This window comes from Kwoniella mangroviensis, chromosome 2 (genome assembly GCF_000507465.2).
Source record: "Kwoniella mangroviensis CBS 8507 chromosome 2, whole genome shotgun sequence".
Taxonomy (NCBI): domain Eukaryota; kingdom Fungi; phylum Basidiomycota; class Tremellomycetes; order Tremellales; family Cryptococcaceae; genus Kwoniella; species Kwoniella mangrovensis.
In genome coordinates this window covers 721,541-746,087 of record NC_088828.1, presented here as the reverse complement: position 1 = coordinate 746,087, position 24,547 = coordinate 721,541, and the positions used below count along the sequence as shown (strand labels likewise).

Here is a 24,547-nt window from a genome sequence, read left to right as displayed (position 1 = left end):
CGTAGATGCATACATACAACAGATTTATACCAGGTACTGAAATATATCGTTACTTTACAATACAAAAACCAAGATCTCCGTATCCATGATACTCAAATAATGAAATGGATGATCAACTTGTTATTCAACCTGGGACGATCTCCTTCTACCTCTCGGCGCCTTTCCACCCGTTCCTCTCGTACTCTTCCCACCAGTACTTTTCCTCGCTACACTCTTCCCTCCTACGCTTTTCCTCGCAGTCGCAGTAGCTTTAGCCGGTGCTTTCCCACTCGTAGAAGGTCTTCTACCAGCTGTTGACGTAGATGTAGTCCTAGGTCGTTTTGAAGGTTGATTTTTCACTTCGACTACTTCTGCGTCTTCTTCGTCATCTGAATCATCCTCATCGGAAGAAGAGTTATCTTCAATCGAGATTGGATCCTTGTTTGACCCAGCTCCAATTCCTTTCCCTTTCGGTTTGGTGTTCGATTTCGTAGGCGAGGTTTGCGATCTAGTTGATATCCTTCTTTTCTTACTTGCCGAAAGCGATAAAGCCAAGGGAATCTCAACTTCCAAATCATCATCATCAGAACCAACATTTGGTTGAGCCAATCCCAATTCCTCTGAATTGTTAAATAACAACGTCGATCTCTGTCTTTCGAATAAGCTCTCATTAAATCCATCTCCAAGTGTACGGTCCGAAGCGTAATTTTCCCATGGTAAATTCCCTTCTTCCTCTTCCTCTTCATCTTCCTGATCATGCTCCTCATCTTGCTCTTGATCGTTATCGGAGGGGATTTTCCAATGATTCGCAATGTTAGGTAAACAATCCCTAGTGAATTTGGGATTGAACAACCCCATCGATATTGATGACGTATCTTTGATACTGGATTTATTGACCAGATATAAATCTTGATGATTAGGTTTCTTAGGAATAGGATTGATCTGTTCGAATAATTCCCATCGTCTCTCTTCCATCGTCAATACTGAGTCTAGATTATGTCCATTACCTTCATCTTCAGTGGAAGATGCTAACAATGCCATATTTCGTTTCAGGGGCGATAAGTGCGGTAAAGCACTTGCCAAGATAGGTTTTGATGACAGGATATTTTGAACGTTGGAAGAAGTGGTTTCGCCAAGTAAGGCGGTCTGACAGGATATCCTGGATTGAGGTGGTGTACCTGAAATCCCACATCAGCCTCAGTATGCTAAACATTTTCACGAGTAGGTGCAACTCACTATCGATGATATACGATAACATGTCAGACATCATCTGGGCAGACTCCTCGTCTAATACATCATGACATGACTTAGAAGAAGCACCAGCACCAGCATCAGCATCAGCATCATCATAGATCAGCCACTGAAAGAGGGGAGTAATTCACCAGCATGACTTTGAAGAACCCTACCGCTAAATTGGGAAAGTTCGGTTTCGGTGTCGTAGGCGAATTTGACTCAATCACCAGTAACCCTAAGGTAAATTTCAAAAGGTCCAAAACCATTTTCAACAATTCACCAGGTTGAGGTGGTGTCGAGATATCATGATGAATCACCAAATCGTTATCTGATAATTGCCTTTCGATCGATTGTAATGCCACAGTCAGCAAATCCAATAATTTGTGTCTTGCCGATAATATTGTATTCTCATTTATAGGATCGGAAGATCTTTGATGAAAGGTACTATCCAATATTCTTAATATCTGTTGGATGCTCTTGACATGTTCTTCTAGATGATTCTGAGTTTCTGCTCCAATCGCTTGACTAAGTAAATTCGATAACCTATCTAAACCAGCTACGAGGATCTACTTTTCATCAGTTTCAGTTGTCCCACAAGCTCAAACTCACTTCTTGAGTAACAACACTGTCCATCCCTCTGAACGCTTCACATAGTAAATCCGTGTCATCCGCAGTAGCTGCCCTGTCCAACGTAGCTGATACCTGACGATGTAAGGTTTGTCTAGTTTCTGCCACGTCTTCACCATTGTTGATTCGAGTCCCCAACCCCTTGAAATCAGATCGCATCTCAAGTACGATTCTGGTCCATCTCCAAGCACTCAATCGAGCAGTATTGTCAAAAGTCGTCACGCGAGATTTACTTGCAGGTGTAGATGCATCTACCAAGCACATCGGTAAAAGTATACATGTTTGATCAACGAATAAGATAAGACTCACTTGGCGGTTTCTCCGACATAATCAATTTCAAAATATCTTCCATACCAGCTTCCAACCCATGACAAGAAGATGGTTTACTCCACTCAGTAGATAAGAAAGTATCTTTAAGCACGCTGAGATTTCTAAAGGCGGCAGTCTTGAACTCAGCTGTCATAGCGAGGCAACGCAGCAAGGATGATATGAGCGAGTTTGTATTTTCCGATAACATAGCACTTTTTTGTAGGACAACAAATAGAGGGAGATGTCGAATTAAGTTTTGCACAGAGGTTCCGCAAAAGACTGCTTGGCGATAGGCGAGCACGATAAGAGAATGAGTAGGTATCGAAGGAGGTAGGGTGGATACAAGCGGAGGGGACACTAGTAATTGTGCTGCGACATTGATACAATTGGTCACCGCTTGTATCTGTTTGCCGGATAACCGTCGACGAGGGGTGAGGATGACTGATGAGGCATATCTCCATACTGGATAAATGAGCCTTTCTAGTAGTGTCGAGGTCGAGAGACATCGCTTCACGACCAAATCTAACAGTAGATGACTGATCAATAGACCTGATCGCTTCCCGAACATATCGACCAGAGCAGCAGGTGCCAAATTTTCTAACCAGGCTGATATGACGGTTTCTAATTGATCTTGAACGTCTTTACAGACGCTAACAATATGTGAGGTGACTACTCGAAGTGTTGCGTCGTATGATACATGTGACGAAGGATGTTGGACATGTTCAATGATCGTTGACCACCATTGATTCGACCAATTACCGAAAGATCCATGTCTAACAAAGAGTTTAGGTGCGAGAACTGCGGCATTCTCCTCTTTCCCAGACGAAAGCATGTGTTGCATCCCGTGAAGACTTTCTTTGAAATCAAGCTTCGCAGGTAAGTCTTGGTAGGGTGACTGCACAGAAACGAATCAGCACATAATTGCTTAGATAACGGTTACCCACCTTCGGTAAATCCGATTGTATGAGTTTCACTTCATCCTCCTCATCCGATGTCAATCTACCTTTCTTGACTAGATATTCTAAGAGTTCCAATGTTCTCAGGTGATTTTTGCCCTGAGTTTGTAAGGTATGATATCTATCCAACAACTTATCACCAAGTCTCGACCATCCGTCCATCGCGGTCCATACGTCTGCATCCCTCCTAACGATATCAATGATCACATCAAGTACCTCCTCATCCTCTGAATCTTGAAGAGCCCGAATGATGAAATCCGCCATAGTCGCGTGACCTCGACAGGTTCGGAAGACCTGCATGACCCGAGAGAAGGTGGACGCGTCCATTGGAGGTGTTTGTTGGTCGCCTCGTAGGTATCTCCCAGCTTCGGGAGCAAGCCAAAATCTAGCTTGGACGTATAGATATCTAGTCATTTTGGTCGAGCAAGGTATCTGATAGTCGATAACATCGCGAAGAACGGCACTGTTCTTGTATATTCCTATCACCGATCAGCATTATGATATCGAACCATTGACTCACTTTTGCCGAATACCTCTGGGACGTATTCCATCACTTCATCTCTGAATTGATCCATCAGAATATTTTCTTCTGTATCTTCCCTTATCTTACTCTCACGATTATCTCCACATAAAGCAATTCTTCGTTGCTGAACCAGATCTTTGGCAACTGCGAATATAGGCATAGCCTTGAGCATGGCTAGATGATGTGATGGTGCTTGTCCTGCTACTTGACTTCTAGCTGTTTGACCTTTTGCAATAAGTGTCTGAAGATACCTGCCGTAAGAGAACATGCCTTGTCGGGTTATCTCTCCAACTGTGATTCCAATAGCTTGCACATTTTCGTCTTTCCGAGCTGCAGCAGACGTATCTAGCCATTTGTACAATATTGGAAACAGATCAATGACGTGCGGGTTGGCTTGCTTCGCTTGGTGTTCTTCGTGTTGATCGTGCCAATGTTTCAGCAGGGTATATACGGCGTAAGGTCGATGGCTACCTAGTTGGAATAAACCCATAGCCCAGTTAAGAAGAATGAATACCTTGTCCTCGAGTCGTGATAAATCAGGCGCAGTATCTGTGGGCGAAGATGTACCGTCAAAGAAAGACCGTGTCAGTTCAAGCATATTGGTGTCTTCGCAGATGGAGTCGAGTTTCTGCACAATATAAACATCAGCAATGAATTGGGCTGAATTGGGTTTGTTGACTTACCTGCATTTCTGCCATCTGCTGACGTCTGGGACTAGAAGATCTCTCGTCCACATTTATTCTGAACCATAAAGCTTCGTTCCGTATCCTGATGCTAGGTCGTTGATCGGGTAATATCGTAGTTAGTAGTTCCGAATGCAATTTCCAGGTCGTAGGGCTCAATAGTGTTTCCTGATTGGCTTCGCACAATGACTACAGACAGGATCAGCTGGATATATTATTCACAGTCACAGATGACTGACCTTGACAATGGAAGTAAGCATGGAGTCGACCTTGATTAATGAGCCTGATGCAGGCGAAGCTCGAATCTGCAAGATCTTGCGCTATAAGCCAATGATCCGATTGAGAATCGATGACTCTCACTCACCTCTTTGAGCTTTTCACACGCGTTTCTGACGCATTGTCGAGCATTACAAAGATGTTTAGTCACATCCTCCAGATACTCTCCTATCAGCTGGGCAAGAAATCCTAATTGAGCTAGATTTGCGTATCCTAAGAAATCCGCCATCCAGCCACTGAGTAGACGGGATGATAGAAGTTGATGCCGATGCAGTTTTCGCATGAGTTGGGCGCTACTTCAAAGTATCAGTAAACTACTATAGCGGCCGACACGGTTGTAGGTCAACGCACCTGTAATCCCACTTGGACAACCATCTGCTCCTCAGTTTCTCATCGCCTAATACCCCCGCAGATGATTTGGGAGGTGGTACACCAGGTTTAGCTACGTTTGTCTTAGGGTTGTTATTTGGTAAAGACAGTTGACCAAATTGAACTCTCAACCAAGATATGAAAGTATTGGTGAATTCTTGAGTATACCAATCATTGCTTGAAACCTGTAGAGTAGGTGTGGTAGTGATAGTGGTAGACGAAGAAGGGGTGGGTGCTGCAGGGCTGACACCTACAGGTGTGTTCGGGGTTGCATTTGTGTTTTGGTGATGTTGAGGTTGGGGCTGAGTTCTACTTCTATGAGCTGAAATCTCATTGGATCCTAAAACTCGTATGAACCACAATGCCCTATCTAAAGGTATGGGATCGGAGAGGATTTTGGCATTGTTATTACTTCCACTGGGTGTTCTACTATGCCCTGGTCCCATAGGTCCAATATTAGGTGAGAACATTGAATCGAGTAACTCGATCCCCTTGAATCCGTGCGGGACAGGAGTCCTCATCAACTTGTATAAAGGGACATTCGGATTAGCCAGGTCGTTGAGGAATTGGAGTCGTTTGGTATCGTTGTAAGTGACTCGGACAGGTATACGGAAGGACCTTTCACTACAACTCATAAACGAATTTTAGCTGGATTGATTTGATAGGCAGCGGAATTGGATTTGGATACAGGCTTACCCAATTTTAGGCATCATTTCTTGCCTTTTCTCTATCAAATCCTTCCCTAGGTTCTGAAGCAGATTTAATCCTCCTGACGTTAGGTGATTATGTATTGGGCCATGCATGGAGAACACCTCGGCCTATTGCAATTTCAGGAATCAGCTACCTCAATAGTTCCGCTTCAAACCAGTTTCATTTGTCGTTTAACTCACCCCCACAGCAATGAAGTTCCTCCCTGAGAAACCATTCTTGACATTCTCCTCTGTCAAAACATCTTCGGGCTGATCGAATCCAGGTCTAGAGGGGTAGAAATCAGGATAACCTATTATCAAATCATTCTGCTATCAGCTTACATTCTCTTTCTTTTTTAAGGAACGATAGGTGACATACCGAGATCAACACGAGAGTTCAATACAGTCCTCCATTCGGGAGGATGAAAATCTTCTATATCCGCATCGTCCAGCAATACTTTCGGAGCGTGCAAATTCGGTCTGGACGGTAGGTTGGGTCGGTGTGTCCTTGGTGTTTTGGAAGAAGTTGATGGAGCGTATGGGTTTACTCCTGGTGGATATCGATTATGAGTTGGCATCGCTCAAAGCAGAGCAATGGAGGGAGGGGGAGCTAGTCCTGAGCTATCTGTCGAGCATATGAGTGAGTGATCGTACGAGTATGCGAGGTGTGTTCAAGGTGATGAGGTAGAGGTGAAATAGGTGGATGGATATAGGCTCAAAAGAGGAGAGATGGGGGGTGTTATTACCTCACCTCCACCTTTCACCGTAGACATGCTCCGAGGTCCGAGCGCATCATGAACAACCCATCCATTCGATCATTCATTTCTCCCTTCTATATACTCGCTTCACCACGCGGGAACAGACTATACAAGCATAGAGACACAGAGGGCAGCCCACAAGTACAATCATTACCATCATCAAAAAATGCCGATCCCATTCCCTTCCCAGAAGACCAACCCCCTAGAAACACATTCCCCAGCATCATCTTCCTCCTCCTTGCCTTCCTACCCTTCATCGTTGCAATCGGACTCAGATTCGGATGCATCGTCGCAAGCGGACACAGAGGCAGAACTAGAAGCGATGATTCAGGAGGAATGGGAAGAATCGCTGAGACAGCTAGAAGTGGTGTTGAGTATAGTCGTCATGCCTACTATTGGGAAGTGGTTTGGTAGGATGTGGTCATATTGGGGTGAGTGGTCGAATTACTGCCCTTTACAGTTTCACACACGAGGTAGACAGATTCGATGTCAGTCATGGTGGTATACTGACCAACATTTGTCAACACTGTAGCTTGGGCAAGGTATCAACGTTTGGGTACTCTCGGAAGACCGTTTTTCGGATTGAATCCATAGGCTGTCTTTCAGAAATTGGTAATATAGATCAATATGGAAGGGATCGCACAAAACACATTCACAATATAGCTTCAGATCACCACAGGGGATAGAGAAAGGTGTAGTCTGAGCATCAAATACAACATGTAATGATAACATACAATGTTCATAAATCGATCATCATGTATAAATAGCATTCTTGATGTAGTCATTCATCATTCATATACGTATGATCAGGATATCATATCATATCAAATCTATCTCCTACACTTGACTCTATTTACGATAGTCTGTAAAGCTCCTTTCTCGGCTTTAAATCCTCTTCTTTTCATCTCATCCAACACCTTATCCGCATCCTGCCAATTTTTCTGATGTATTAAAGTGGTGAGAACCAGAAGGTATGAATCGCTATTAGGTGAAATACCACTTTTGATCATCTTATCCCATAATCTCGTTATCCCTCCTTGTCCTCCTTCTCCAGCGGTGGTATATTCTTTAAAACAGATATTATATCCTATTCTGTTCAATCTCGTACCATTTCTTTCCATTCGTTTGATCGTATCCCAACCATTCTGAATCCAACCATTCTTGAAGTACCCAGAGATCAATCCAGTCCAAGTAACTTCATTCACCCTCATCTTACTTTTAATCATCAGATTCAATAACTCTTCAGCATGAGATAGTGATTTGACTGTTCCGATCTTGGATAAATCCGAAATTAACATTGAGAACATGCGTTCATTAGGTGATATACCCTGCTGAGACATATCTTCTAACACCTTTTTGGCTATCTCTATCTTTCCTGTCCTGAGTAATCCTTGCACTAGCGTGGTGTAAGTGATGATATCAGGTTTCAAGTTGAGTTTTTCGGCTAGAATGAATAGGGAAGACATGGATGATAAGTCGCCTTGACGGGCGTGATGCCTCAGTATGGTGTTGATGGTGATCAAGTTGATGGGTATGCTAGATGTTGGAGAGACCGCTTGGGCGAACAGATCAAGTGCGACCGCTGGACCGTCAGGGACGAGAAGACAAGATGAGATCATCTGGTTGAGAGCTTGAGTAGGTGGGAAGGGAGTAGACAAATCTATAGAAGTAGAAACGCCCAAGTCAGCAGACCATCCGATTCTATGTGTATTATGCTCAACCCGAACTCACCCAGTTTTTCCTCTTTGATATAGATCTCTTTCGCCCTCTGATCTTTCACCAGCTCGATCCAAGCTTCTTTCAATCCCGCTAGATCTCCCAGCCTTCCTAGTCCATCAAGGTATATCATGTACATTTTCAAATCCTTTTCCTTCGTTTCTTTCCATATGGATTTCATATTTTCCAGCACATTGCCAGAACGAGATCGTTGAGTATCTTCATGATCCAGCGACAAAACTTCTTGTCCTACTTTTGCATCTGCATTGGTCGTCTTATCGTCCGATCTGTCTCTGAGCGCCAGCAATGCCTGAGTTATGTTCCGTGGATATGGTTTGGTACAATGTTTGAGAACGTCGGTGAATTGAGCTTCAAGCGAACGAGAGGGCGTAGTCGATCGTTTGAAAGTTAGAAGAAACAGAGATAAAATATCATTTTTCTTAGGGGTTTCAAGATTCTTCCCGTCCGATGATATTTGAAGTTTGAATTTCTCCCATAAAGCGATTATTCCCTCATAATCCTCTTGCCTGCGCAACGCGTGAATTTCTTTATTGATACGCTTTAGCGACCATTCGTATCGGTGTGACCATTCCAGCAGGTTCTGCAGTTGCTCAATGTACAGATCCACATCTTCTCTGAAAGGTCCTAAGAACTCTTTCAGCTGATCCTTCCCATCTTGCTTCGCTGACGAATCCACTATGAAAGAAAATTTCGGCTGTTCCAGTATTCCTAATTTCGTTCTCAAGACGGCCCATACGACTGACGTCTTTCTTGAGATAGGTAAATTAGAGTTCGATCGTTTCTCCAAGAAAGATTCCAATACCTCTGAGATCCATTGTACTACGTCTTTATTGGAGATGAGGGCTTGACGAATGATGAATTCCGCATAAATCTTTTCGAGCAATTCTTGCTTTTCTATGGGGAAGTTGAGCAATATTGATCTGGCCCAACAATGATTTAAGATAGTGATTGCTTGACGAAGCTGTTCGTTTGTAAATCGATTATTGTCAGGGGTGCTCGAAAGCGAGATTGATATCTGTTCTAAGTGACCATCTAACAGTGATTTGAGATCTCTTCGAAATATTAGGGGGTATACAGCTTCTACGATCTTCGGAATATCTCGATGGGGAGTTGATGAAGAAGAAGAGGAAGAGCTACTGAAGATCACATCGAAATTTTCTCTCAAAGCTTCATCAGTCGCAGATAATTCTGAGCGAGACTATCGATGAACAAGTCAGCTAGGCTCGGATATCGAATGATGAACGTGACTTACTGGGCTGGGACCAGGTAGAGTAATGTAGCTGTCCCTATCCCTGTCCCTATTTCTGGAAGAGAACTCTGATGAAGTCTTTCTGACTCGTTGGGGACTACTGATCCTGGAAGAATGGTGTCGGATTTGTTGTTGGATGGGTCGAAGACATTTCGAGCAAAGTGGAGGTCCAGCTTGCAATGAAAGGTATTTAGCTACTTGTCGAGCCAAGGGAGCTTGCATCGCTCGTCAAGAGGGTTATTGACCCGAAGCCGTGTAGGTTTCTGCTTTCTGAGCCGGATACTTGGTTCTGTTCTACTCTCAAGAGGGTCTCAAGAAGAGCAATGTAAGAGGAGGTTGAGCGAATGACCGAGGATGTTGAAATTTCAGTTGCACTCCCACTCGCACCAAATTTGATTCCGTCCCTTCGTCGTCGTTCAGCGTTCATCGTTCATCGCGATAAATAATGATCCGAACCTGCATATCTCAACCCCATAACCAACTCATACGACTCACTAATCGTCAATCTTACTGACAGATTCAAAATGCCTCCTCCACCCACAGGAGTTCGTCCGGCAATTTCCAAGCCTGCACCCAAACCTACCAAAATACGATATTTCAAGGGCAAAGCGCCCGACGCCCCTCCTTCAGATTCCGAATCGGACGATGATGAAGAGGAACAACAGCAGCAGCAGCAGATAAAGAGGCGAGATGAAGCTACTAAGATAGATAAGAACTATGTGGCTGGTGGAGCTGGACGGGTGATCATGCCTGGAGGAGGAGTTAAGATGGAGCTGGGTAGTGTCAAAGTGGGCGGTACGAAGATGCCATTAGGCAAGGATGGTGGTGTTAAAGGTGAGTCACACAAATCAAGTGAAACATATCGCTCGGAGCATCATCTCAAACTGATATCTCCAAGTAGAAGAATCATCCGAAGAAGAGACCGACGAAGAATCAGAGGAAGAGGCTAAACCGGGTGTGGAGGACGAGGTAAGCTGTTCCTGTCTAGACTCACAACGGGCTATAGCTTATACCATTGAATCCATATAGTCAAGTGAATATGAGACGGACTCAGAGGAAGAATCAGAGCCTGAACCACCCAAACCCGTCTTCCGACCTGTTTTCAAACCGAAAAACGCAAGGAATACCACGGCCGAGAAGGCTGCTCAGGAAGCTGAAGAAGCCGCAAGGAGGGAAGAGGAGATGAGGGAGGAGAAGAAATTGGCTAGTAAGGAGCTGGCGGGGGAGACCATACGAAGGGAACTTGCCGAGCGTGAGTGGGAACTTCCATCCCGTTTTGAATGAATAGATCACGATGTACTCTCTTTTCAATCAGTACATAATCTGTTTTATGATATCGACTGATGGTAATCCGTTTCTTACTTAATATAGGTGAGGCGCAAACTGTCGAACAGACAGTCGACGATACCGATGGCCTCGACCCCACATCCGAATTCGACGCCTGGCGAGCAAGAGAACTTTCCCGTCTATTGCGGGATAAACAGGCTCAAGCAGCAAGGGACGAAGAGCAAGCTGAGATTGAAAGGCGTAGAGCCATGCCTGAGGAACAGAGAATGGCGGAAGATCTGGAGTTCGCCAACAAGACAAGGGAGAAGGAAAAGGGTCAGATGGGTTTCTTACAGAAATATTATCACAAAGGTGCTTTCCACCAGGTAAGTCTTGTTCACGACCTCACTCTAAGTATATTGCAACAAAACCATTGAACGGGATAGTACTGATAAGTTGGGTGGATGTAGGACGACGATATTTTACAAAGAGATTATACGGGAGCTACCGAGCATTCCGTGGATATGTCGATGTTGCCCAAGGTCATGCAAGTGAGGGATTTCGGGAAAGCCTCGAGGTCGAAATATACACATTTGGCAGATCAGGATACTTCACAAGGTGGTTGGGGAAATACAGCTAAGATGGGTGCTGGTGGTGTAGCGACCACTCAGACGGGATGTTGGAACTGTACGTAGGCTTTTCTTTTATGGCTGCATTGGAATTACGGCTAAGCATATGGCTCTTCCTTTATAGGTGGAGGTCCGCATCTGCGTAAAGGTTAGTCAATTCCCTCCTGAATGCTGACCATGTGAGATATTGACTTTTCAATTGCCCTTAGATTGTCCGAACAACAATATCAACGATCCCGGACAAGGTCCATTGACAGGAGGGTACGGTACAAGTGCGAACACCGCTCAATTAGGTTCGGGTAGTAAATGGGGTAATAACGGAGATGGATATAACAATAGGGATAGGGATGATCGTGGTGGCGGGAGGTACAGGGACGAAGGAAGAGAGAGGAGGTTTGACGAAGAAAGACGGCGAGATAAGGACGATAGGAATAGGGATAGAGATGACTATCGGGGTCGGGATAAGCAGAGGGATTATGGACGAGATAGGTATAGAGACGAGAGGAGGAGAGAAAGAAGCTATTCGCCTTCAAGCCGGAAGAGAGATGAGAGGGATGATCGACATCGCGATGATAGGCGGAGGGATGAGCGTGATAGAGATAGGGACAGAGAAAGAGAAAGAGAAAGGGACAGGGACAGGGACAGGAGGAGATAACGGATGTATCACAGCGGCTCAATGGCTCAATGAGATAGCAAAGTGTCGTCACGCACATGTATCAATAGCGTATTGCATTCGTCGACTTTAATAAGTCGTTTGCGACGACTAAGGTTGCGAATATACATAATTAGACATCTGCACTTTCGGACGCCACCTTAAAACAGGCCACCGATACGACCTAGGCCTGTGAATCGATCTAACTTTTTGCGGAATCTTGATAATGCTGACTGTCCGCATATTCTCCTTCTGATTCATCCTTATCGTCTGTCGCACTCCCTTGGCTCGTCACTGCTGAAGGCTGTGTGTCTGCCCGACCCATAAGGTTACGTAGAGTTTGGGAAAGGCTAGCTAGAACTATGTCAGGTGTTGGAAGAGTTATGTTTGCTGACCAGTCTCTGGCCCCAACCGAACCGTCTGCCAGATATCGGGTAGTTGTAGTACTATGAAAGCCATAACTTGGGTCCTCGCCGATTCTGGGAGGTCCACCTCTGTTCGTCCATTGCCAGATATGTTTCACGCCTCCACCATACCCCGTCATGATTCTGTTGTAAGTCGTTTCATCTCTTTGTTTGATGTCCATTTTCACTTCTTCATCTTCCAATAGGTCCGTCAGCTCCAGTCTCTCGGGATATGTGATATTTTGGATAGCCAAGGCTGAGTTACTGAGATTCATCGCTCTATTGATTCTCTGACCAATAGTCGAGTTGTCCCTGGTCAGTCTTGGGAAGTAGTGATCAGTCAACGCATTATGTACATTCTGATTCGCATCTCGAAAAGTATTGTAAACTTGTTGATCGCTAAGTAATCTACGAGCTTCAAAATATTCTTGACTGATTTTCGGTCGTAGGGGCCATGCGGCTTTTGATACTGCATCAGCTCTGGTAATGAGGTCTAATTGAGTTGAAATGCTTTGGGATTTGGTAATTGCGTGGGATTGATCGGACATGACAGTTTACCTGTTGGGGTAGGCTCAGGGGTAATGGTATCTATAATCAGTTCAGCTCGTATGTGGTAGGATGAAGCGCCTTTGTGTGAATTATTCTGAAGTGGCGAGAGGAATTGGCAGATAATTCCCATGATGAACACCTATAATATTCCCATGCATTGCATTACGGTGTATGTTGGCTCCCGATGGCTTCGTCCTCTTTCAAAGGAAGGTCGGGTGAAAGGTTCTCTACCGCAAACCACAGGACGAGTCTTCTACATGTCGCGTACTGTACACTTTCAGGATGTACGGCTTGACCATGACAATCCTCTGATTGATCCAAAGGAAGCGTCCGTTCGGGTCACGATGGCATTCCAAGATTCAAGATACGAACCACTAATACTTGCCAAAACGCTTGTGAAGCACTTTGTAAACTATCAACGAAAAAGAGGATGGGAGGAATCGAAGATAGCATATAAATCAGATCTTCGAGCTGACGTTTGATTGGAGGCTCCTTTCTCAAATTGTTAATGTATCGCCTTCTTCCAGAACTCTCGCAGCTCTCAGCAGTGCCTCCGGTCCAGCTGCCTCCTCCAGCTTGTTCGCAGTACCAGAGGAGATATCTGCTCCAAACTTACATAGGCTTTGCCAGGCTCCGGAAGGACGACTTGGTTCCATTCCCGTCAAATTCGGTCCTCGACCTCTTTTGAGGTTTTCAAGGGCTTCAGAAGGTTTGCTAGTAATCCCGTAGAGACTGACCCAGTGATGGTACCATTTTGAGTCTCGACTACGAATCTATTCTTTGACGTATAGGATCCTCAAGATCTCTTTGAAGATCCGACATTTCCTTCTCCGTAGCTCGCGATGCCCATCCTTGACTACCCATGGACGGTATTGTAATAACTTCGCTAGCCCTCTTCGTTGTCTCAGAGGACTCTGATGGATCCGATTTGCTTGCTTGGGTGTTCAATGAAGATTCTAGCCAGTTGTGGCGATCAGATACTATATTGGGGATACTGGCAAATGATGGAATTTTTTAGGTGGAGGTTGCATGTAGAGTACTCTACTTGTGACTTCAAACATTCATAATTGAGCGTATCAATTTCTGTATGCACGCTTGACCCCAGAAGGTACAAGCAAAGAAGGGATCCATGCTGTGCAGAAAGGTTGCACCTGAATGGAGAGCTCTACAACACTGATCTTTCAAAAAGAGAATGCCACTCGCACAAGCTCCGAAAAAAAAATGGGCTTACGGGTCTACATGCCATGCGAGCGAGCCAACGATCGCTGTTCAGGGCGAGCTATATAATTCCAGTAGAATGGGGCTACTAGGATGAGTAAGTTGCTTATGCTATGAATGAGGGTATCTAGACTTCCTACTATAATGAGGGGAATGAAGGCATGATGTATAAATACGTATCGCATGTGTGCCACTTCCGCTACTTCGCCTCCTCAGTCTACAGCAGCCTCTCAAGCACCGCTTTCATCATCGGTGTTTCGTCTGGAATCGGTCAAAGCTTCTCTGAGGAGCTCTTCGATCCGGGACATGACATCAGTGTTACTAGCTATACTGGACATTTTCAATATATTCCCCCTCGCTCAACCCTAGAGTCGAACTACGATCTCGTAGTTGTTGATATCTGAAAATGGTCTGGTCGACTTGACTGTCGGTGAGATTCAAAGCCAACACCGCCAAGGCGCCATGCCCGTCAGAAACGGATTCAGAAGTTTCCGTTTCTGTTTGTTGAGATCTCAGAGAAGTATTGTCTTCTTTCTGAATGTTGTCACCTGACATCGTGTTTGGATAGTGATTGATATCAACTCGATGTCGAATGCAGGCAAAGTGGAAAGGGATTGAGGAATTGAAATTGGAATGAGCTTAGAGATCTCGCCATCGAGCTCTTTTATATGCCCGTATCACGAAGGCAAACAAATCAAACATCACCAGTTCGATCTGTTCGGGTCTTCCAAAAACCTTTGACAGATAAAATGAAAGGACATGATCAAAAGAGCATTTGGCGTCTAGGCCATTCCCCCTTGGTATATCGACGTCATAGAGACAGTACCAAATGCCAAGCTGTGCAATCAAAAGGATGGCAAACAATTCAGGTCAAGGTCTCTTCATTCAAGCTTTTTGAAAGGATGATAGAGCAGTCATGTCAATTTACAATTCGCCATAATTTGGGGCTCCTGTGGTACCATGATAGTTTAGCAGGTCGCTGAGGCTTTATCCAGGACTTAAGCGTGTTTTGTCATGTTGGAAGGCGCTGTGTGAACTGGAAAGTACATGCAGGCGAGCGATATCAGACATTTCTGTTGCACATAAAGGGGCAATACTGCATCATCCATCTGATATAAGAGGATACGATCTGATGAGTTTGAGTCGCTTCTCAAAGTATTCGGAAAAGGCATTACAAGATGGATCATCTATTCCGACCTTCCACCTGATCTTCCGAATTATCATTAATGGCCTCAATCGAAACATTGCGGCCGTCTCGAATCCGGGTCAATGTAAAATTACGACTAAGTACTAGGGAAGTGCGATCTCCACTTGAGGAAATTGATGGTACCGAGATTTGAACTCCCTGGCATTCAAGCAGATGATCTTGAACTGCCGTATCCCTCAGAATGGTATCTGCCTCCTCCAATTCCACTTTAGTACACTGTCTGCCCGTTATGATTTTTCTGTTGATCTTGAACAGACGGGTTATACGAGTTCCAACAGGCAACGGACCCCCATAAGTCTCTTGGTATTCTGTCAGAGTGTTGTTACAATCTTTTTCGAAATGAGAAGAGCAATGCTCGTTATCACAGTGAACAGTTATTTCGAGAGGTCTGGGACATATTCGAAAATCTGTAGAGTATTGGAAGATATTGCAGTGTTGAGTTGATAATCGGGAAGTTGAAACCACAAGAGGGCGAATTGACTGTGAAGACTACCATGGTCACTTTACAATTACATATATATGTATTGACATACATTTACGAACCAGAAGACTCGGAAAAGAGCTTCGCAATGTGTATAACGTTATATCATTGACCTTTGATCATATCGAACGTGTTGAGCAAGGAGGCCAAGAACAAAGGAGGAACAGAAGACAGGGTCTAGAATTTGGCTCATCTGTGCTGTACTATAGGTGATATGTGCAGCGCAAGGCAGTATTTGTCGAACTGACCTGGAGGAGAGACAATGCCATATACAAGACAGGTTACTGAGAATGCGATTCAGAAGAGAAGGCGCATTGTACCATGGTCACAAAATATACTGTTTTGCAATGTCATGCAATATCCAGGCTACGTACAGTACTTCTCAAGTGAGTTTTTCTCCTCATTCGGCTGTATCTCTCCTTGGTCCCCGCCTGATACTTCCCCGGGTAGATTCACTGCACCACATGACATGGAGGTGTCTAGTGACGTCCCGTATTCGATTGTTGAGAGTCATTCGCAGCTTCAAAGGGCTCGTATGATCCCAGGTCCGATGCGAGTGCGTTCATCGTCTCGCCATCGTCGGTTAATTGATCAGCCTTGTCATTGATAAGTTTCATCATTGCCTCGACGACATGGGGTTGATTGTAGAATTCTCACTTTTCCTGTTCGGCCACGCTGAAGTCTCCATGTCGTGTGGACAGAGTCGAGGCGCAAGTTGAGCCATTGGACGAGGGTTGTTGTTGGTTCATATTTCGTTCTAAATTGCTCGGATGATTTGATAGTGAGAGACTAAAAGAGATGTAAGTCACAAGAGCAGGCCGTCATCTTGGGAAATCAGATTTCTTATATGATTTCGACTCCCACTTGCCAAGTCTCTTTACGCCTTTGGTCAGCCACAGGCCATGACATACTTCCACTCCATTCAATAAGTAGCCACTAATACAAAGATACAATGTATGTTCCAAAGACTGTATACGCTTAACGACAACGGAAAGGGTATGACCAATATAAGATCATGAGTGGATGATGGATGAAGACACACACTACAGGTCAATCTCACAAAGGATACTGACAGAATCGATGATGATATATGACGTTCATCTGCCGGTTGACATTTCCTTCTCTCCGTTGTGTCAGCCCCTATTGGGGTTTCTCTGCTACCACTACCTCCTCTGCGCGTCACATTGTCCACTTACCACGTCATATCCCTCTGCTTGGTTCATCCACATCTCCTCTCGCTGTCTCCCCTGCAATGAAGTGTTATCGGCTATCCTCCGCAATCTGCTCCCATTCTTCTCTCTCTCCTCCCCTGCTATTGGGACACAGGGCTTTCTGACTTGACCATCAGTTTACGATTGCCGGCGGGGACACGAAGATCTTCCCTCTATCAACGTATGCATGTCACATGATCATGCACCTTGGTGCTGAGGTCATTTCCGATGCCAATGCCCACCAATCCAATCTAAGCTTTGAACTCGTACCCCCCTTTTCGATCAACAGCTTCGAATTCATATTCGCTCAGTACTTCTCCTTCTAATCCAGGGTAAGTCAATCTCGCAGCGAATTTCTCTCCTGCTTTGATGGGTCCAACGCCGGCTGGAGTACCAGTGAGGATCAAATCGCCTTCCTACGAGTCCAACAATACAACTGTTAGCCCCTGATCTCCTTAACCTATGACACTCCGTTTCCTAGGTAGGTATACATCGAATTGAATTCGAAAGGTTCATGTCTTTAGATTCGGACAGACGAAGTCCGCCGTGAGCTCACCTCCAATTTCATAATTCCCGAAACAAACTCTATCAACCTAGGTAGAGGGAAGATCATATCCTTGGGTGTACCAGATTGTTTGAGTATATCATTGACGGTGAAATGGAGTCCTACTTGTGTGATATCTGGGATTTTCGATTTAGGTATGAATGGACTATCATCAGAGATCTGCGATCAGTAATACAGCTTGAATCTATTCGAGACTGATCTGCAGAGGATCATTTACCCACCCGACAGGACAGAAGGTATCAAAACCTTTTGCGGTTGACCATGGGAGACCTTTGGCTTTGACTGCGTTTTGTACGTTTCGAGCTGTCAAGTCAATCGCGAGGGCTATAAATGTCGCAAGTCAACAGATCAGTATGTCATAAGTACATTATCTGATACAAGAGATTGAATATGAAAGACGCGAAGGAAGTGTTTAATCAATATATAACCCAAAAGCACTCACTATAACCAGCGATATAGCTCTCTGCGTCCTTCTGTGAGATATCCCTTCCGTTCTTACCAATCACTACACCAAGCTCCACTGAAATCTTAAAATCATCAGCATAGTTATTTGTCTCTGATTGTGAGACCCACCTTCATGGTGCATATCAACTCCTTTTGGAATTTCCACTGGGCCTTCACCTGGGGAGATGTACGATGAAGTTGGTTTTAGGAAAAAGAAAGGCTCTGTAGGAATGAATAATCTCGTAGAGTCAGCCTGCTTGTCCTGATCTGCGAATTGTAGTACAGCATCTGATATCCTTACTCACCCTTTGGTACGGCATTGCCCAGCTCTTTGGCATGATCAGCATAATTACGACCGATAGCTACGATCTATTCCTCGTACAACACGTGAACAAGTCAGCTCAAACATGTTGTGTAAGCCGATTTCCACCACATTCCACCCACCTTTCGACCTGTCCTGAGGAAGTTGGACATTTTGCTTGTGTATGATAGACGATAGAAGTCTATCAACATCAAGCTATATCGCTTCTGTGAGTCGAAGGTGTGGATGTTGTCGGTGTTGCAGCTGGTCGGTCTTGTTCGGTTTACAACGGACCGGTCAATTGATCTTGCCGGACATCCACCGTATCTCCGTTCAACTCAAAAAAGATGCCTGCCAGCGTTCAATGAGGAAGATAGGTATAAGTTGAAACATACATGCACAATACTGGATGATAATGTAAGCATAAAGATCCGTGGGATCTAGGATCTAAATAGTCTATTCCGCCGAACCTCTGAAGGTGATTTGGCATTCTGTACAACCAAGACTAATCTGTTCACATTGGCATTGTCCTTCCCATCTATCCTTATGGCTCGATCGTACGAGCATTCGATTCCTGATTTCTCTTTCTGACCTAGCTCCTACCGTTATCTTCCTTTGAGGCTCTCGCTCGACCTTCACAATCTATCCCAGGAAACCACCAAAGTTCGATTCCAGCGTCTCATAAATAGCGAAAATCATCGCACTGCTCGGTGCGCTCTTCGCAATTGTCGTTCCACATCCAGCATATAAACCTTTTATACCTCTTGATCTATAAATAGTCTTCGCCATCTGTACAAAAGATGGTGGTGTCGAATTTGGATTTAATTCAGCTTGAGTTTGAATAGCTGATTTTATCGAATCCGCTGGAAACAAAGATACCGTATAGGCTATTCCTGCCATTGCTCCTGATACCATCAATTCCCATTTCGCTAAATCTCTTTTCGTAATGACCTTGTCCGAATTTTGTGGTTGCTTTTGATGAATAGAGATGAATAGTCTAGCTGTATATTCAAAAGTCGCGAACCAAGCTGCTGAACCTCCCGTCTCACGGAACAGAGTCCCTGTTTGTCCCAACCATAATCCTTTGAATCCATTCTTCCGTATAACGTCTCCTATCAATGCTATTGGACCCTGTAGTTTCACCGCTGGTCTTGCTGAAGAAGCTGCACCAGAGGAAGAGGAAGGGATGTGTGGCGTAGATGAGATAGGATGAGAGCCGGTCTGAGGGGAAGTTGAGAGTGGTGAGACAGTGGAAGGAACGGTTCCTTCCATTGCTAGTCTTTGGACTTGCATTCGGCATTTGATCAGTTCGATTGGCGTTCTGTTCAATACACAATCAGTCAGCAAGCTCATTCCACGCCGTGTATTCACACAAGTCTTTCTCGATGCCACTTCATTCGTTGGCACATCATCGAATTTGAGTGAACATGCACACTCACAAGACAAAACTAGCCATGAAACCTGCCCCACCACCTGCAACAGCCAATTCTGAAGTCGTCAATTCCCTCGCTTTTCCTTTCTGCGATCCTGAACCTGTTCCATGTATCTCAGGTCTGACCGTTAAGATGAGTTCCTTCCATTTGTTATAACATAAGAACAGCGTGGCGTTTTCACATGCTGCTCCAAGCAGAGGAGCTGTTAGACCCTGTATTACGAGGAATGAGATTAGCGATGTTGAGCCAGATATCATTGAGCAGAAACGCACTCTGTACAGACCCAAAAATCCCTCTCTTCGTCTCGTCTGGTTGAAACAGTCCCAAGGACCTTTGAATGTAGCTGGTCGATCGGTAGGTTGAGATTGTAATCGAACTTTGACTATACAGTACAAGAGATTCAACCATATAAGCTTATTTCGAATGTTGCTATCCAGTATGGGCAATAGCTTACCGAGGTCAAATGGATGTTCGAATACTTTAGCTACCATCCCAGCTACCTATTCCCACAAGATGATCAGCGTCAGATCTTCCGTAGTGTCAAAATAGGTTAACGCACACTTCCAAAAGTGATATCCTCCAAAGCATTGGAGTGTCCTTCTTCTGCTCCCATTATGTCAAGTGTTGATGTACTGCAGTTTGAATAATTGTCACTGGCACATATGAGATGACTAGATGATATTGATTCGTTAAGATATAGTAGTTGCGCTATCTCGATGAAGAAGGAGCTGAAAATTATCCAAAATGAAAACATCGCTGTGTTGATTGCGGCTACGCCTATAACTGTAACGATTCAGGCACGGTTCATATCGCACTGTATCAGTAGTAGCCGCATTCACTATCTCACTGCAATGGATCCAAAGATGATATATGTCGAGCGGGTATTTGACTACCATAACATCAATGCATATACAACATGTCTTCCGCAATGAATGATCATCCTTACAGTAACGATAATGTATGTACAACTTATAGGATACCCATCTCATGAGATCCCATTCACTCTGTATACTTGGCCTAACCTAGCCACTCGTATCTTACAGATCCCACAACACCTACCCACCACTCTGACTGGTTTAAGCGTTACTCTATTCCTGTCTCCTGCAGTATAAGGTAAATGAGGATCATTCATCATCCAGCCAAATTCCTCAGCTACCGACGTTCCATTGCCTGATTTCCCGTCGTTGTTATGTATGATTTTGAACTTGTAGCATCTATCGCATCTATACGACTTCTGGTACATTCCTAAATACCTCTCAGGAATCATCTCTTCCACCGTCTTCTCGAAGTTGACGAACTCTTCGCGATCGTGAGTAGAATATCGCAGTGGAAGGAGCGATAAGATACAATGCTCAACCAGACTTGATACACCCTCCCTTATCTTTCCGCCATCTGTATTCCCCTGATTGTTCTTCAGTTTCACTTTCATCTCGAGCGGCTCCTGCGCTTGTGCATCATGCCGAAGGAATTTTGCAGTATCTTCGCAAGACCACCAAAGAGGGGAATGTCGATTGGCAATTATCCGTCGCAGTTTAGGTAATCGGACCATACTAAGAGGCAGATTCGTCAAGTTGCGAGTATTTTTGAGGTTGATAACTTCTACGTTAGGAAATGGTAATGGTAATGACAACGATGATCGAACTTCTGGGAAATTACTCTGCGATGTATCTGTATAAGAAATAGATGTTACTTGATCCTCAACTACGCCAATCACCCAACTGTCTCGTCCCTGGTGAAGACCAGTAATAGTAACTCACCCGACAATCCCTCATTATCCATCCTATTCCTCGACAGATCCAAATATTTCACTCCTTCTGTACTCGATCCAATGAGTTGAAATAAACCCTCAAAATTGACTTCGTATAAGAACGGGTTCACATTATCATATGGTAAATTCGATAAATCCAGTATATTCGGTATGATATGATCGGGATTAAGAGCATATCTAATAAGACGTAAGAGGAAGAACAAGGGCGTTTGAGATATGAGATGAAGATGTGATGGATCTGACTTGATGATAGATTCAAATTCGAGTCAGCGAAAATTGATCTTTCGAGAAAGTGGTGTTCTATAGGGGGGTTTTTGTTCTCTTCTTTCGAACTCACTGATATCAATTGATGACTTTCTGGTAAGTTGATATTTCCAGATCTTAAAGAACGAATAGTACGACTTTCAATTCCTGAAAGAGTATGTATGTAGTGTCTATCTTGTATCAATGGTAATATATACTGTTGGATCAAGTTATGTAAAACCCCTGTAGCATGTTGAAGATTGTAGTGAGATGGCCGATCCCATTAGATATGACATATAGCATACACGTACCCAGACAATATCGAACCTCCTTGGGATCTTTCTCAGCACTTCCATCAACTCTCATCATTCTTATCAAATCGACCAACTTCGTCCAGGGTGTATCCATTTTACTCAATGGATTTACTTTCTTCTGATTTCGCGTTTTCATTTTCGATCTGCCCTTGCCCATTCCCTTCGTTCGAAATCCATTCCCATTCAAGTTTGATAATCTCGATAACATTTTGGATCTCTGTTCTTCGATAATTCTTAAATCTCTCGCTATCAGATCAACGCCATCCCTCTTATCTAAGATTGACCCAAAGCATTCCAAACAATCGACAATCTGCTCTTTCCTTCTCACTATCCTCCTTGGGGTTCTACCTTCATCTTCGAACATTTCGAAGATGAAATTATTTGATTCTGACCCGTCTGAAGAGGAGGAAGAAGACGATGAAGATGACATCGGTTCTTCCTGATCCGAAGAAGACTCGTCAAAATCATCTTGCAGATCGTGCGAGTTTTCATCGTCGCTAATGGAAACGAGGGGAGGATCGTCTGACTCGGAGTCGGATCTTGAGCCCGGAGAGTCACCCTGTGACGTTCCGCGAACCTGCGATCCCATTTTCCAGCATAATGCTCTCTCCGGTTGTGTAGTGTATCGGAAATAAGGTATGCAAGTTACGAGTATGCATTGCGAAACACAGGTGAATGATGATCGTCGTACGGCCGTCAAGTTCCGGCGGAAGCTCAAGGATCATCAACATCAACATGAACTTTTCCCCTGACCTAGCTGATCGTGATTGTGATTCGAGCTTGAGGTCATTTGAACATCTAATCTATCTAGCCATCATCCTGAATCCTATCCGAGGAGTAAGATGTGTGTGACCACCCAAGGACAGAGAGACTGCAAGAATCGTAACATTTAGAATTCGCATTGAGAGGGAGGGCGCGATCCCACCTCCACGACAACTCAATATGCCTTCAAGTACTTCTATCGAATCACTTCTCCCCCCTCTCAAACCGGAATCATTGCAGTACGTATCATCCGGTCCACCATCTCGAGATCGTCGTCTCGGGTCATCGCTAAGTGATGTTTTAGATGTATATATCGGTTGCAGCGGTACGGACCATCCGTAGAGAACAGGCGATATCCCAAAAGGCGATCAGCGGCAGTAGCGGTTGTGTGAGTTCCCCTACAATTTGTGTTCGTACAAGGGCTGATTTGTATTGGTAACTAGACTTTTCGTTGGTCGACTAGGTGATCTATACGTGCTACTATCTACGTGAGGCAGCTGGTCAGTTGAATTTAGTGTCTCACAGCTAATATGTATATGAATGATGAGCAGTCGAGCAGGGGATATGCGTACATACGCTCACGATACAGCTTTACCTGGAGGGAAATATGAGGAAGGTGATGTAGATGCTGAGGGGACTGCTGTATGTGCGCAGCGTTCCCATTGAAAGAGCTTGGATTGCTAATCTTGTGGTCTTTTTTTTTCTCGGTTCATATTTGCAGAGAAGGGAAGCTTATGAAGAGGTGAATATACACTGCAAACGTTGTGATAGCAAATGAAGAATAAAGCTGATATCTGCTTTGATTAACTTTCTTAGATTGGTCTACCGATGGATAGGGAGAAAGTGAGGAAACTGTGTGAATTAGAGAAATTCATCACTGGAAATTCTTTAATTGTCACCCCGTAAGTACATTCCTACAATAATTCGCAACTCTCATCCTACGAAAGTTCACCATGTGCTCGTACTGATCCATCCTTCTTTGTACTTTCGCCAGAGTGATACTTCTGATCACAGACCACACTCTCACTCCTCTCCTGAACCCCAGTGAAGTCCGTCGTCTATTCTCCATGCCACTCAGTGCATTCCTACATTCTCGACCTTCTCAGATCCCTTCCTTCCACTATCGCATATCCCATCGTATATCCTCTATACCACATTGGGTCATCGACTCGATCCCTCCTCCGCCGATTGTCAATTACTCGATGGACGACGGTGAAGTTGGTGGGAAAGAAGGTAGATTCTATCAATATAGGGATATCACATGGAATGGACAAGGTCTAGTTAGAATGCATAGGTTCCTGACTGGTAGGGAAGGAGAGGGGGTAAGACCTGTATATGGATTGACAGCGTAAGCGCAGTATCGTATACACGATTAAGCTCTCATTCCATGAAATGCTGATTGGGTTGTATAGCGCTATACTCATTAGATCAGCGTCAATAGGGTACGATCAACAACCTGATTTCCCCGTATGTGCCCCAGGTCAGAAATCGATGAGTGAACGAATCATTTATGAAATCGGATCAGAGGAAGGTCCACTGAGGAGAGCGTTGGAAAGTGAAGGATTGTGGGACGACTGGAAGGATGACAGTCAGGAGGAGAAGAAAAGCGTCAAGTCGAAGTTGTAAGATAAAAGGGATATTTGTGCTTGTGTTCCATGCTTTGGTTGTTTACTTATCGATACAAATGCTATATCATGATATTTTTCTGTAAG

General features: G+C 44.4%; 10 protein-coding genes across 10 annotated transcripts; 3 read left to right on the top strand and 7 right to left on the bottom strand.

Moving 5' to 3' along the window:
• Positions 1-120: 120 nt before the first annotated feature.
• On the bottom strand, positions 121-6,222 carry I203_107136 (uncharacterized protein; the record flags this gene model as incomplete). Its single annotated transcript, XM_065518140.1, has 14 exons — positions 121-1,157; positions 1,216-1,285; positions 1,362-1,778; positions 1,822-2,090; positions 2,149-3,043; positions 3,093-3,572; positions 3,638-4,255; positions 4,311-4,499; positions 4,550-4,615; positions 4,675-4,879; positions 4,938-5,579; positions 5,652-5,773; positions 5,846-5,955; positions 6,024-6,222. The coding sequence occupies 14 exons, from the start codon at positions 6,220-6,222 to the stop codon at positions 121-123; spliced, it is 5,319 nt and encodes a 1,772-aa protein (XP_065372870.1).
• Positions 6,223-6,568: 346 nt separating this feature from the next.
• On the top strand, positions 6,569-6,996 carry I203_107135 (uncharacterized protein; the record flags this gene model as incomplete). Its single annotated transcript, XM_019145220.1, has 2 exons — positions 6,569-6,833; positions 6,935-6,996. The coding sequence occupies 2 exons, from the start codon at positions 6,569-6,571 to the stop codon at positions 6,994-6,996; spliced, it is 327 nt and encodes a 108-aa protein (XP_019005039.1).
• Positions 6,997-7,232: 236 nt separating this feature from the next.
• I203_107134 (uncharacterized protein) lies at positions 7,233-9,610 on the bottom strand (the record flags this gene model as incomplete). Its single annotated transcript, XM_019145219.1, has 3 exons — positions 7,233-8,062; positions 8,134-9,337; positions 9,392-9,610. 3 exons carry the CDS (start codon positions 9,608-9,610, stop codon positions 7,233-7,235), a joined length of 2,253 nt encoding a protein of 750 aa, XP_019005038.1.
• A 302-nt stretch (positions 9,611-9,912) lies between these two features.
• On the top strand, positions 9,913-11,938 carry I203_107133 (uncharacterized protein; the record flags this gene model as incomplete). Its single annotated transcript, XM_019145218.1, has 7 exons — positions 9,913-10,222; positions 10,290-10,357; positions 10,418-10,640; positions 10,760-11,040; positions 11,125-11,341; positions 11,408-11,431; positions 11,493-11,938. 7 exons carry the CDS (start codon positions 9,913-9,915, stop codon positions 11,936-11,938), a joined length of 1,569 nt encoding a protein of 522 aa, XP_019005037.1.
• Positions 11,939-12,137: 199 nt separating this feature from the next.
• On the bottom strand, positions 12,138-12,887 carry I203_107132 (uncharacterized protein; the record flags this gene model as incomplete). Its single annotated transcript, XM_019145217.1, has 1 exon — positions 12,138-12,887. One exon carries the CDS (start codon positions 12,885-12,887, stop codon positions 12,138-12,140), a length of 750 nt encoding a protein of 249 aa, XP_019005036.1.
• A 1,449-nt stretch (positions 12,888-14,336) lies between these two features.
• Positions 14,337-14,661, bottom strand: I203_107131 (uncharacterized protein; the record flags this gene model as incomplete). Its single annotated transcript, XM_065518139.1, has 2 exons — positions 14,337-14,431; positions 14,487-14,661. The coding sequence occupies 2 exons, from the start codon at positions 14,659-14,661 to the stop codon at positions 14,337-14,339; spliced, it is 270 nt and encodes an 89-aa protein (XP_065372869.1).
• Positions 14,662-17,256: 2,595 nt separating this feature from the next.
• Positions 17,257-18,488, bottom strand: I203_107130 (uncharacterized protein; the record flags this gene model as incomplete). Its single annotated transcript, XM_019145216.1, has 7 exons — positions 17,257-17,421; positions 17,562-17,715; positions 17,792-17,894; positions 18,013-18,090; positions 18,144-18,236; positions 18,320-18,383; positions 18,459-18,488. 7 exons carry the CDS (start codon positions 18,486-18,488, stop codon positions 17,257-17,259), a joined length of 687 nt encoding a protein of 228 aa, XP_019005035.1.
• Positions 18,489-18,957: 469 nt separating this feature from the next.
• On the bottom strand, positions 18,958-20,361 carry I203_107129 (uncharacterized protein; the record flags this gene model as incomplete). The annotated part of the gene is made up of 5 exons (XM_019145215.1): positions 18,958-19,636; positions 19,755-19,960; positions 20,021-20,130; positions 20,203-20,248; positions 20,308-20,361. 5 exons carry the CDS (start codon positions 20,359-20,361, stop codon positions 18,958-18,960), a joined length of 1,095 nt encoding a protein of 364 aa, XP_019005034.1.
• Positions 20,362-20,733: 372 nt separating this feature from the next.
• On the bottom strand, positions 20,734-22,662 carry I203_107128 (uncharacterized protein; the record flags this gene model as incomplete). The annotated part of the gene is made up of 4 exons (XM_065518138.1): positions 20,734-21,416; positions 21,506-21,758; positions 21,854-22,002; positions 22,071-22,662. 4 exons carry the CDS (start codon positions 22,660-22,662, stop codon positions 20,734-20,736), a joined length of 1,677 nt encoding a protein of 558 aa, XP_065372868.1.
• Positions 22,663-23,015: 353 nt separating this feature from the next.
• On the top strand, positions 23,016-24,461 carry I203_107127 (uncharacterized protein; the record flags this gene model as incomplete). The annotated part of the gene is made up of 8 exons (XM_019145213.1): positions 23,016-23,074; positions 23,140-23,223; positions 23,279-23,323; positions 23,387-23,477; positions 23,557-23,577; positions 23,652-23,737; positions 23,830-24,183; positions 24,248-24,461. The coding sequence occupies 8 exons, from the start codon at positions 23,016-23,018 to the stop codon at positions 24,459-24,461; spliced, it is 954 nt and encodes a 317-aa protein (XP_019005032.1).
• Between the last annotated feature and the right edge of the window lie 86 nt (positions 24,462-24,547).